A 12,788-nucleotide genomic window follows, 5' to 3' on the forward strand; every position below is an offset into this window, starting at 1 on the left:
TGGAGACACTACAATTTCTTGGCGTTCACAGAAACAAACACTCGTAACATCTTCATCAAATCACGCCAATATTATTGCTATACATGAAGCAAGCCGTGAATGTGTGTTGCTGATATCAATAACCGAACATATCCAAATCTTATGCGAATTATCATTCGACAAGAAGCCTGTGACACTATATGAAGATAATGTTGCGTGTGTTGCTCAAATGAAAGAAGGATATATAAAAAGCGACGGAACTAAACATATTTTCCCTAAATTCTTCGTATTCATCCAAGACCTTGAGAAAATAAATATATTGATATTCATTAAATTCAATCAAGTGAAAACTCATCAGATCTCTTAACAAAGACTCTTCCTACGACGATATTCAGAAATCATATATATAATATTGGAATGCGTAATCTACAAAATTTGTGAAGAATCATTCGTGTTAACATGAGAGAGTTTACGTGACTGCACTCTTTTTCTCTTATTATGATTTTTATCTCAATGAGTTTTTCCTAGTAAGATTTTTAACGAGACATTAGAAAAATACGTAATGAAGACAATTAATTATCATGATCATCATCACAAGGGGAGCGTTGAAAATAAGAGTTGAAATTATTGAATGTTGAAAATAAGAGTTGCAAATATTGAAAATTAGTTTGTGATGATGTATGTAATGATATATTTGTTTTTGGATTATTTTTAAAGAAATTCTATAAATATGTCTCTCAATTTCTAAAGAAAAACATAACTGAGTGGAAAAATTTTTATAATACGTGTAGTTTAATATATTTTATGAGTTTGATATTTTTATTTTTTATCATAAATTTTTACTTTTAATATGTTATACTTTTTGTTTTGTTTGTTTGTTTTTTTTAATTATCTTATGCTTTTGTTTTTTTATTTTGTTTTCTTTGTTTCGACCATTGAAGTTGTACTTAGTTCCGGCCGGTCCGTGATATGTACAGACAAGCCACTCCCAGCAGCATAGACATGGCCGTTATTTACAAGCTTCGATAGATCTAAACAAGAGAGACTGGACCCCAAATTTAATCAAAGAGAGAGTTTTCTTTTGTTTTATACGATTCAGTCCTATTAATCTGCCCCCACAATTCTCATCTTTGTGTTTGTATGCTACACCACATATACGTAATTAATTCATTTATCTATCTAATACAACGCAGTCTCAAGAAATTATGGCGGGGGCGGCGAATGGCGTGGGGAAAGAGGAGAGACAGTCCGGAAGCATCGACGGGCCTACCAATCCCATGGTGACGCCGCTACTGACTGATCTTTATCAGTTTACGATGGCCTATGCGTATTGGAAAGGAGGCAAGCACAACGAACGGGCAGTGTAATCATACGACTTTTAACTATATTTTGTATAATTTATCCGAGTTTGTTTTATCAGTTGATACGGCAAAATTTGTTGCTCACAAAAGTATACGTGTCTGCTGACCTGCCTTTGAACGCTTATGAAGTTTCTGTTCAATAGGCTAGTTTTTATGATTTAACTCAAGATGCATAAGATAACACATCTGGATAGGAAAAGCACAGTGATGTAGTTCCTTAATCATTATTGACGGTACTTGAATCCTTACTGAAATGAATTTTGATATAAAAAAATATAGAATGATTTGTCGTAACATGATTGTACTGGGAGAGAGCCTGATTTTATCTTCTGTATTCATATGCTAACACCTGCATGTGCCTGTCTAAAGATGACTGACATATGTTAAATATTCAAAGGTGTCTTGAAAGTTTAACCATGTCGAAATATAATAGTATTATTTTTGGCCGTGAGAATCATTTCGAAATATTTTTGCTCCATAATGTATCTACTAGGAGAATGCGTAGTTTATGTGATAGCATCTTCATTGCAATGATGTATCCCTTTTCAGGTTTGACTTGTATTTTCGGAGGAACCCTTTTGGTGGTGAATATACAGTTTTTGCTGGTCTAGAAGAGTGCATAAAGCTAATTGCTAATTTTAAATTTACGGAAGATGAGATTGCCTTTGTCCAATCATCTTTGCCTCCAACATGTGAGGTATATCGATTTACTTGACATATCAATGGTAACATAGTAGTTTGCTTTTAAATTCACATTTTTAACAATTGATTACGTGTTCTAGACAAATTGTGATATAGTGTTGTACACAAATACAAGTGCCTGTCTTATCAATCCTTGGAATTTAACTTTCGGCTTCAGACTTGGTTGATTAGCGTAAAATGATCAAGATAAGTAAACTGTGGATAAGTGTTCTTGAAATGTTACTTATGCTTGTTTGAGTTTTATGTATAGTCGAAATATTTTACACCTTCTTAAGATATGGAACCTTTAATTTTTGTGTCAAATGTTGATGCCGATCAAAATAAATGCCTTCTTTGAACAAACTTACTTGTTCAGTCCACCACCAAAGATTTTGTAATCATCCATATTCCATATTAGATGCCCGTTGAATTGTAGGGAAGTGACTATCTAGGTACTCAGTATTAATCGACATTGTAAAAGATGATGACTCTATGCTGTCTGTTGGACCAAGGGCTCTGTTTTGTTTTGTTTTGTTTTGCTATTAATCTTCACCAATAAATTATTTTTCCCATATTCTTGAAGAACTTCAAGGTCCTGTTTTGTTTGTTCCTGTGGCGGACATGATGATGATTTTTGAATGTTTGTTTTAGGTTGGCTTCTATGACTATCTGAGGAGAATAGATTGTTCAGATGTGGAGATATATGCTTTTTCTGAAGGTTGTGTTGTGTTTCCAAGGATGCCATTGATGAGAGTTGAAGGACCAGTAGCAGTAAGTTTCTAGCAGGCAATCCCTTTTAAAGCAATCTATTTTTGAGATCTTTTTGAAGTTATAAAACTATATTAATATATTGTTTGTATCATTGGTTTTACTTTTGCTGCTTCTCATGAGTGATTGTGTTTGTCTTTTAAGGTGGTTCAACTGCTTGAAACCCCACTTTTAAACCTAGTAAATTATGCATCTTTAGTAGCTACAAATGCTGCAAGGCATCGCTTTGTTGCTGGAAAGTCCAAACTACTTCTTGAATTTGGGCTGCGACGATCACAGGTCTTATCTATTGCCTATCTTGTTTTTTCTTGAAGTACTAGTCTTTTTTTTGTGATTATCAAATGGATTGTCTGTCTGCTTTTCATGCAGGGACCTGATGGCGGTATAGGTGCCTCAAAGTACTGTTACATGGGTGGATTTGATGCGACAAGGTGATTCACAGTGATGCATCAAATTTGAATTTTCCTTTTTCATTTGACAATTATGTCAATTTGATTATACTTCTTGTGGTCCTTTTTTCTATGTAGTTTCAGAAGATTAAAGGAGCCATGAGGTTTCATTGTCTTTTTTGTTACCAGTCTTTTACCTGGTCAAAGTCGCGGGCGTCTGTGTGAATGCTTAGTCATAAATAATCTAAAATACCTCTGAAATCAATTTTATGAATTGAGTTTTGGTTGCAATGGAAAAATGTCATTGTCATCCTATAATTTTGGATGTCAAATTTCAAAAGTGGCATACTGTTGATTATTAGCATTTTGCTTTTCGTACATGAGAGACATCCTATTTACAATAACTGCTTTTATTGTTCTTTTGAAAACAATTATTAATCCCCAAAAAGGGAAATATCATGTATCTATTGTTTGAAATCAAAATAAGGCATGCAGAAAGGACAATTATCCTTTGCCCTTCAGTTTTATTTTAGCCTCCGGTTGATTATTGAACTTTATTTATGAGCTTATCTGTCTTTGTTGTTTATGTTAACAGCAATGTTGCTGCTGGGAAATTATTTGGAATACCACTTCGTGGAACACATTCCCACGCATTTGTCAGCTCTTTTCTGGTAGTTACTATGTTTTACGCGTGTCATAAACTGTGTTCGCCAGAAAGACCTGTGCCGTATATTTTTTCTATGAACAAATACATATGGAATGAATCTAGGATGAGGAATAAAGTTCATATATCTTTTTATTCATTGTTATTTAAATACATATGATGGAAAAAGTTAGATACTTAATTTGACAGAAAAAGTTAGATACTTAATTTGATAGAAAAAGTTAGTATTTCTTTGAACAAATACATATGGAATGAATCTAGGGTGAGGAATAAAGGTCATCTATCTTTTTATTTGTTGTTACCACGAATTTAGGCTAGAATATTTGCCTTACGTATTTCTTAAAACATATAAATAGTTTATAAAATGGGGGAGGTGTTTATACATGATATTTGAAGTGGAGGTCTTTCTTATTTAGGCAAGTTTTAGGGGAGATAGTTGTAATTGACTTATTGCCAGTCATGCTACATGGCAATGAAAACATAAAATATTGAGATTTACTATTTTATGATTTGAATGCTCTGTATGTCATTAACTTGCTATGCATATGATCTGACATTTCAAACATTTGACTGAGCAGAGCTTTGATGAGATCACCAAGAAGTCACTTCATAGTTCTGATGGCTCAAATGTTTGTGAAGATTTTGTTAGTTTGGTGCACTCTTGGTTAAGAAAATTGAAGGTGCAGTTAATATATCCCTACTGCTTTACATTTTCTTTTGTTCGGTTTCGACTTCATTTCCGCTTTTGGTAAGAAACATGGACTTTCTATTTCTTATTTTGGTAATTGTTTTTTGTGTTCATTATATTTGTGGAGTCCCACATATTTTATTTTTCAGTTCATGCAAGGCCAGGGGGTAGGGGCCGATATCATAAAGCCTAAGAAATAGCCCAACATTAGACCAAAACTTATATCAGTACATTTTAACTGCATATGCCCATAAATCACAAGTTAACAAAATCACTTACTCTGGTGTAAAGTACAAGTATCCCCTAACACTGATGCTCTTCAATTCTTATTCTGTGTGCAACGTTCTGAAATTTTGGATTAAGTTCTAAAGAATTTAAAGTTTTTAATGAGCATGATCTTTATTTTCTTATTATCTTGTCCCAAATTATAATAAAATTGCGCTGTAACTTTCTTATTGTAATTTGTTGAGATGAGGTTGAATATCACATCACCTGACTAAAAAGGTTGAGATATCTTTCTGGTATAGTTTTAATGTATTGAGAAATCTTTGCATTAAAATGGTGTTCACTGATTCAACCTTTTCATCTGATCAGTTTTCAGATTTATTGGACAGTATTTTTGGTGAAACAAATCAAAGTGAGCTGGCTGCTTTCATCTCGTATGCTCTTGCCTTTCCAAGAAACTTTTTGGCCCTTGTCGACACGTATGACGTAAGTGAAATTTATTAGCTCAATGGATTCTCTTTGCTTATGCTGTCTTGTTTTCGATAATATTTTATTTTTGGAACGGCATGTTTCCTGACTTTCTGGTCAGTGGTTATCAAGAAGTATGTAATAATTCCATGCAGATACTGATCCATTGAATTACCACCTCCATGACAATTCATCCTTTGCCCATCTTTGTTTTTTTTACTAGTATGTGGGGCAGGGGAATTGTATAATGTCACTCAGGTGTATTCTCTAATTATATAATTAAGGGCCCTGGATGCATACTATTCAACCTTTAGGGTAACAAAGCAGCAAATCTTTTCAGTAATGTTTACATTTTCTAAGTTGAAAACTACAGTGGTCAGATGAGTTTTTCCAAAAGTTTTTGTCCATTTTATCTCTGTAGTTTTGTATAGATCCTTTCATTTCATTCAGCTTCATTTGGTGTACTTGTTTCAGTTTTAGCACGGCTTCTCAGTTTGCCTATCTACTTTTTTCTCATTAGAGCAGCAATCTATCCTTTATGACAAATAAACAACTAAAGTTGATATTTCCAGATTGCAATATTCTTATCTCGGAGAAGATTGAATTTATATGTTGAGAACCATGTGAATACTTCGAATTCCTTTTTAATTTTTTTTAAATTGATCGCGCACAAGAATCCATGTGGCGTAGCATACTGGCAAAGTTACGTGAGACATGTAAATTCATTTATTTTCTTCACAATCTCAATACCAGTTCCTATTTTTTCTGTCATGAAGTGACTCTTGTAATCTTTTTTAACAGGTAATGAGAAGTGGTATTCCTAATTTTTGTGCGGTGGCGTTAGCTCTAGACGAATTGGGGTGCGTCCAAGTCTTATTCATGTGTTGGTTCTTTATGCATGTATCCTATCTATGCTAGCTTTAGTGTGTACTTGTTTTTCAGTTTTTAATATTTGTTACGATGGTCCACCATGTGTAGCCTCTTTGGAAATTGTGTTTCTTTCAATATAGTTTTGCAAATATCTATCGTGAATAGTACAAACATTGAGTAAGTATCGGTGTATCAGGTGATGTCATGGAAAGACATCATAGATGGATGGATAGTTTTCTAACTATGATAGGATTTGAGGTTTCAAACAGCTCCAAGACAACAGCTAGAAGATCGGAGCTGAGCTATAATATTTGTATGCAGTACACGATTAACTAGAATCTTATAGCTTTTTTACTGTTCGAATAATTTCTAGAAATTATTGGGTTACTTCTTGGTTATATGTGATTCTTGAAACATTGAAGGTGGATTACTCCTTTCCAGCACATGAAAAATTTGCAACATTTGTGTGAATAGATTCGACATTTTTTTCTGATAGAAAACTAGACTTCATTATAATAATAGAGTGGTTACGTGTTACAAGGGAGATTGAAAAAACACTACAACACTATTATCTTGACCATATAAAATTCCAATCCCTAACTAAGTCTAAAATAAATAAGTGATTAAACTCTGGCAGCTTAGTCGTCCAAGTCGCCAGTCTGAATTTTATCTTCTCCCAGACTTCGTCCACCGACTCCGACAAATCTGCGAATATTCTATTATTCCTTTCCAACCATATCGACCAAAAGATGCAATGAATTACCATATACCAAAAGCTCGTAAATCTTCTCCCGATGGGAAATCCTGGCTTCATATAAACAGGTCATGTGCCTTATTCTGAAAATTCCATTGAAATCCCAGCTCTTGCAACACTTTCATCCAAATACCACTCGAGAAAGAGCAATGCACCAATAGATGGTCCTGATTCTCCTCTTGTTTTCGACATAAGCTACACCATTGTGGGCATAAGACACAAGCAGACCATCTTCTTTGCACTGAGTCACAAGTGGGCAGTTTCCCCAAAGCCACGATCCACGATAAAACTTGAACCTTATGCGGGATAGGTACTTTCCAGATATTATAATAGTAGGAGAATAAAGGGAAGCTAGAAAGCGGGAAAAAAGAGTCGTAGAAAGATCGCATGGAAAACAACCCGGAGGAATCCCCCAACCAAACTCTAAAATCCTCCTTGCCCAACTCCAACTTAACAGCCTTTAATACCCCTAAAAGATTAGTGAACTCACCTACTTCGACCTCATTAAAGTCTATTCTAAACCGCACATCCCATTGGAAACTCTGAAATCAACAACATCTACAAAGTTACGGATCGGTTTGTTGGTTAAGGTGCATATTTGAAACAGAGATGGAAATCGATCTTTAAACGATGAACCCCCCTACAATCATCCTTCCAAAAACGAATGATATTATCCTCTTTTAGCATCGCCCTAATCAATCGATGAAAAGTCGGGTAAGAACGAGAGATAAATTTCCAAGGGCTTCTGAATATCGAGATCCTAGCCAACCCCATGTCACACCCATTCTCTCGAAGACCATAAATGCTATTGATTATTTTTTTCCACAACGTCTCCCTTTTCACTGAACATCTCCACCACCATTTCCCGAGAAATGCCTTGTTCCTCAAACAAATATTCCCCAATCTCAGGCCTCCTCTGTCCTTCGGTTTACACACTTGATCCCACCCAACGACATGGCAATGCGTCTCCCCGTTTACTCTATCCCACAAGAAGTCCTTCATCAATTTTTCCGTTCTTTTGGCCACCCGAATTGCCACTTTAAAGAGAGACATGAAATAAGATGGTATCGCACTTAGCACCGGCTTTATCAAAGTAAGTCGACACCCCCTTGAGAGAAATTTTTTTTTCCAACTTGCTAATTTTTTGGACATTTTGGATACCACGGGTTCCTAGAAGTCTGAAATAGTAGGATTGCCTCCCAAAGGAACCCGTGATACTTAATCGGAATCGGTCAATTATCTTTTTTGCACCCAATTGCTATTGCCAATTCATCAATTTCCTCTTCCGAAAAATTCAGTCCCAACACAACACTTTTTCCCAGATTAATTTTCAAGCCGAATCTAAGACCCAAAAGAGTTGAGTATTTCCACTAGTGCCATCACATGCCTCTCTGACTGGGCAAAGAACAAGGTATCATCCGCAAATTGGATATGCGAAATCTTTATTTTTTCTCTCCCTATTTCGAGCCCTCTTACTTCGTTAACTGCCTTGGCTTTGTCTACCACCCACCCCAAACCATCAACGACTAGGTTAAAAAGGAAAGGGGATAATGGATCCCCTTGTCTGAGGCCTCTCTCCCCTTTAAATTTTTCCCGCGGCCTTCCGTTGATAAATATCGAGAAAGAAACATTAGAAACACACCCCATGATCCACCTCTTCCATCTATCTCCAAACCCTTTCTTTTGTAACACAAAATCCATAAGTCTACAATCGACGTTGTCGTACGCCTTTTCCAAGTCAACTTTAAGCACCTAGCTTTTCCTTTTCTTCCGTCGATATTCTTCCATAATTTCATTCACAATAAAGCAACAGTCATAATCTGTCTTCCTTTAATAAAAGAACATTAGTTATCCGCTATTGTATTGCTCAAGACTTTCTTCAGCCTATTTGTCAAAACTTTTGCCAATATCTTATACACGCTCGTTGTCAAACTAATTGGTCTAAAGTCATTGATCTTAATCGTTTCTTGTTCGTATAAAAAAAAAAAATCGCTTCTTGTTTCTTTGGGATTAAGTTACATAATTGTAGAGGCATAACTCTTAAATCAGGTAAGCCACCTAACTTCCCTTAAACCGCTATTCGTTGCTCTGACGAAAACGTGTTACAAGTATTTTCCTATTCATCCCACTTCTACAGGTTGAACATATTTTCCTTCCAAGGCCTTGTTTTCTAAATATCCTTTTGCAGGTATAAAGCAATAGGAATCAGACTTGACTCCGGTGATCTTGCCTACCAGTCATGTGAGGCCCGAAATTTTTTTCGGGTGATTGAGAAGGAATTTGGAGTTTGGGATTTCGGAAAGATGAGCATCACTGCTAGCAATGACCTCAATGAAGAAACTTTAGATGCTTTAAACAAACAGGTATAGAAAAGAAGCATTTAGTTTTTAAAAGCCATATATATGTTAGTGTTATTTACTCATGTCATTATGTCGTCATGGCAGTGTAAACTGTAAATATGCAATTTTACAAAATTATTGTCAGTTGATTGTTTTATTCACCATTGCCCCAAGTCATTGATGCAAAGTTCACCTGTTTAGCTGTGATGTGATGTCTCTTTCAACTCCATTTACTAAAGCAGTAATCTTTAGGAGCTGCCAACAACCTTCATGTATTTGCCTAAATGATATGGTTGGAAAACCAAAAGCAACTCCGCTTTTAAAGAGATTTTATCATGAAGTTCTGGGATGAAATTGAGAGACATCCTATTTTTGGTGCTCAACTAGTACGAGTCACTAAACAACAGATATAATAAAATATTCTCTCATTTTACAATCTGTAAACTGCTTCTACAGTCCAAGGAGCTCAAAATGAATTTGTATTTTAATAAATTTTTCTGGGGAATATTCTTTTTAAAGCCCCTACCACGTGCATTTCTAATCTATAAAGTTTGTTCTTTGGGGAAGAAAATGTAACTGGAATATGTGAATGAGAATGAGGTCAGTGAGTAAAAGTTGGTCACCTTTTAGAGGCTTTTATTTCTTGTTTGTTGATGGAAGTTCTTGTCGATGCTAATGATTATATATTTTTCATTATCAACCTTTTGTTATTTATTTATTTTTTTAACTTTTTTTATTTGTTCGGTTTGCTTTTTTTTCCCCATTTTTTTATGTTTTCGCCAGGGTCATGAAGTTGATGCATTTGGAATTGGGACTCATTTGGTTACGTGTTATGCTCAACCTGCCTTAGGTGTTGTTTTCAAACTGGTCGAAATAAACAACCAACCCCGTATAAAACTTTCTGAAGATGTCTCAAAGGTTTGATCCTCATGATATCACATCGAACTATAATCTAGAATAGAAATTCATTCATAAACTTTTGTTTCAGGTCTCCATTCCATGCAAAAAAAGATGTTACAGATTATATGGGAAGGAAGGGTACCCTCTTGTGGATATTATGACCGGGGAAAATGAACCACCTCCCAAGGTACTTCTTTAATTTCTCTACTTTCTTAACGCTATATTGAATTCCATGGAACTTCCTTTACTCTCAGATATTCCTTCTTACTCCGTACTTCTGAAAAAGAAGTGTTTGTATCTTTTAGTGGATTCGATGATATATGGACTCCTATTGAATGTGTCACAACTGAGATTGTTTTACACACTCTTGTCGAACTAAGTTGGAAGTAAGAATCTTGCGGCATCCTTATGAAATACTTAAGTCTGCCAAAAAAATTTATCGTGCTAAAGGAAGTTAGGTTTTTAGCAGCATTTAATTATGATGGTAAAACGATTGCATAAGTACGAGTTGCTAGTTTTCGTTGCAATTGCACTGCTTACTTGTGTAATAAATGATCTCGCCTCTCAGCATGACCACTCAGTGTCTCAACTATTGCTTTAAATTCTGAAATTCAGGTAGGTGAAAGAATTTTGTGTCGCCATCCATTCAATGAATCCAAAAGAGCATATGTGGTGCCACAGCATGTTGAGGAGCTTATGAAATGTTTTTGGCCCGGTAAATCAGGTGTAGTCTTTGGTTTCTGGTGTTGTTCCATGATATTTGCTAAACCTCTATTAACTGCATGGCGTTTTTTTGGCCAATGTGTAGCTTAAAATTTCTTGGCATCTCGATGCCGTATATGCATATGCGAAATTGCACGATGATGGAATTAGTTTCTCGACTCTTCAGTGATGGTATACTAGCAAGTTGGAAAGTGATTTTTTTGGAAAAACAAAATGGAGCACCTCCTTTTCAACATATAATACCCATGGCATTAGTTGGGTTCTCAAAGTGAGTTCCACTTTGAAATCATATCTGTATGACAGCATTTTCCAGGAGACATAATTTGTGTATTTTAGATATCCGTCCCCATATTACTGGCGGCAAATGATAGCAAACACTTTCATCTTCCGTACCCAAAAATTAAATTTCCATGCTGTAGAATCATACTTGGTGCGGCACTTCATCTTGCTGACATTTAATTCTCGGATGAGCCATCAATTTCTGCAAGCTATGGTATTTTCATATGTGAACACTTTCTTGTTTTGTGTCAATGGAACAAAATCCATGTAATACAGCTACCACGCATCTTCTCAATCTACTTTTTTGTATCTTGGTCGTTTCCTTGTTAGCGTTATGCAATATTTATAGAGGTCATCCTTATTATTGATTAATCATCATGTTAACAATGTTTGCTTTTTTGGATATTTGTAGGAAAAGATAGAGAAGAGTTACCGCCCATAAAATCTATCAGAGAACGATGCATTAAACAACTGGATCGGATGCGACCCGACCACATGAGAAGGTTGAACCCAACACCTTACAAGGTACATCCAGTAATTTACACTTGCTGATACCTTTTTTTTTCCACCAGTAAAAAACAAAGGTATTTTTTCTTCCAATTTTGTTTTCTCGTAGCAAAATCCCACTGATCTGTTACTTCATCTTGTGGGCAGGTTAGTGTAAGTGCAAAATTATATGATTTCATTCATTTCTTGTGGCTCAATGAAGCACCAGTCGGAGAGCTGCAGTGAATGTGAGATATGAGAAATGGAAGGGAACTTCTAACAGGGAACCAACCACCCGCAAGGAGCACAGAAATTTACTCCTATACGTAAAATTTGGGTCCAATATAAATTTCTTTCAGGTTTCTGACTTTCCAGTATTTGTGTTGATAAAACCATATGTCAATCAATGAGTGTTGTCATGTAAATTGTAAATGAACACAACAAATGCAAGTAAACTCAACATATGATGGAAATATTCCCATTTGAACTGATACATCTTTATTCTATTTTATATGTTTATAGATGTCTAATACTCAAATATAGAATAAATTTAGAACTGTTAAAATTTGCAAGTAATATATCCACATCAACATAGTAGCATATAATTAAAATAGAATGCATCTATAATTTTAAAAAAATCAAGTTCTAATATTTGGATATTGTGTGATGACTATATCAAGTATTAACTGAATCGGCTTGAAGAAATGTACAAATATTCAGGAGATATAAGTTAAGTCAGCAATTGGTTAAGCACAACAAGAGTTATGCTTTCTAAAAAGCAATCAAGACTTGGTCGATAAAAATCATTTTTGAAAAGAAGTTAGAACTTTTTTAAAATATTTAAGTTGTGCTAGTTACAATTTTTTATACAAGTGCCAAGTCCAATATATATTTTTAAAATACACTAAGAAAGTTATACCTGAATGAATTAATACTAAAGATCAAAAGAATGCACAAAGAAGAAAAAGAAAAACATGGAAAAACAATATAAAAAAAAGTGATGAAAAATGATAAAATAAGTGAAAAAAGAATACAGATGTAATACTAAATGTCACAAGATTATAATAAACACGTGAAAAAAAGAATACAAAAGTCACAAGAATATAACAAATACATTAACAAAAAATAAATGCATAATACATCAATTTCTACCAACATACATACAATTGAAAGATAATTACTAAAATGAGTTAAATCCTATTAAACTTAACTTG

At 34.7% G+C, this 12,788-nt stretch overlaps 1 protein-coding gene across 2 annotated transcripts; it reads left to right on the forward strand.

Moving 5' to 3' along the window:
• Positions 1-907: 907 nt before the first annotated feature.
• On the forward strand, positions 908-12,067 carry LOC142537009 (nicotinate phosphoribosyltransferase 2). Of its 2 annotated transcripts, none has more exons than XM_075642523.1 (15): positions 908-1,342; positions 1,890-2,037; positions 2,673-2,792; positions 2,934-3,068; positions 3,159-3,220; positions 3,774-3,849; positions 4,421-4,522; positions 5,125-5,241; positions 6,025-6,083; positions 9,036-9,210; positions 9,970-10,104; positions 10,175-10,273; positions 10,702-10,801; positions 11,501-11,613; positions 11,743-12,067. In XM_075642523.1, exons 1-15 carry the CDS (start codon positions 1,185-1,187, stop codon positions 11,818-11,820), a joined length of 1,677 nt encoding a protein of 558 aa, XP_075498638.1. In that variant the 5' UTR covers positions 908-1,184; the 3' UTR covers positions 11,821-12,067. The 2 variants fall into 2 exon arrangements, with proteins under 2 accessions (XP_075498638.1, XP_075498637.1); XM_075642522.1 differs by having other exon boundaries at positions 909-1,342; positions 10,702-10,810.
• Positions 12,068-12,788: the final 721 nt, after the last annotated feature.

This window comes from Primulina tabacum, chromosome 2 (assembly GCF_025594145.1).
Source record: "Primulina tabacum isolate GXHZ01 chromosome 2, ASM2559414v2, whole genome shotgun sequence".
In the NCBI taxonomy this organism is placed as follows: domain Eukaryota; kingdom Viridiplantae; phylum Streptophyta; class Magnoliopsida; order Lamiales; family Gesneriaceae; genus Primulina; species Primulina tabacum.

Coding starts and splice junctions, on each gene's coding strand:
- LOC142537009 (XM_075642522.1), top strand. CDS start 1,185: ATGGCGGGGGCGGCGAATGGCGTGGGGAAAGAGGAGAGACAGTCCGGA. Junction 3,221..3,773: donor GGTGGATTTGATGCGACAAG/GTGATTCACAGT, acceptor TTATGTTAACAG/CAATGTTGCTGCTGGGAAAT. Junction 4,523..5,124: donor CTTGGTTAAGAAAATTGAAG/GTGCAGTTAATA, acceptor TCATCTGATCAG/TTTTCAGATTTATTGGACAG.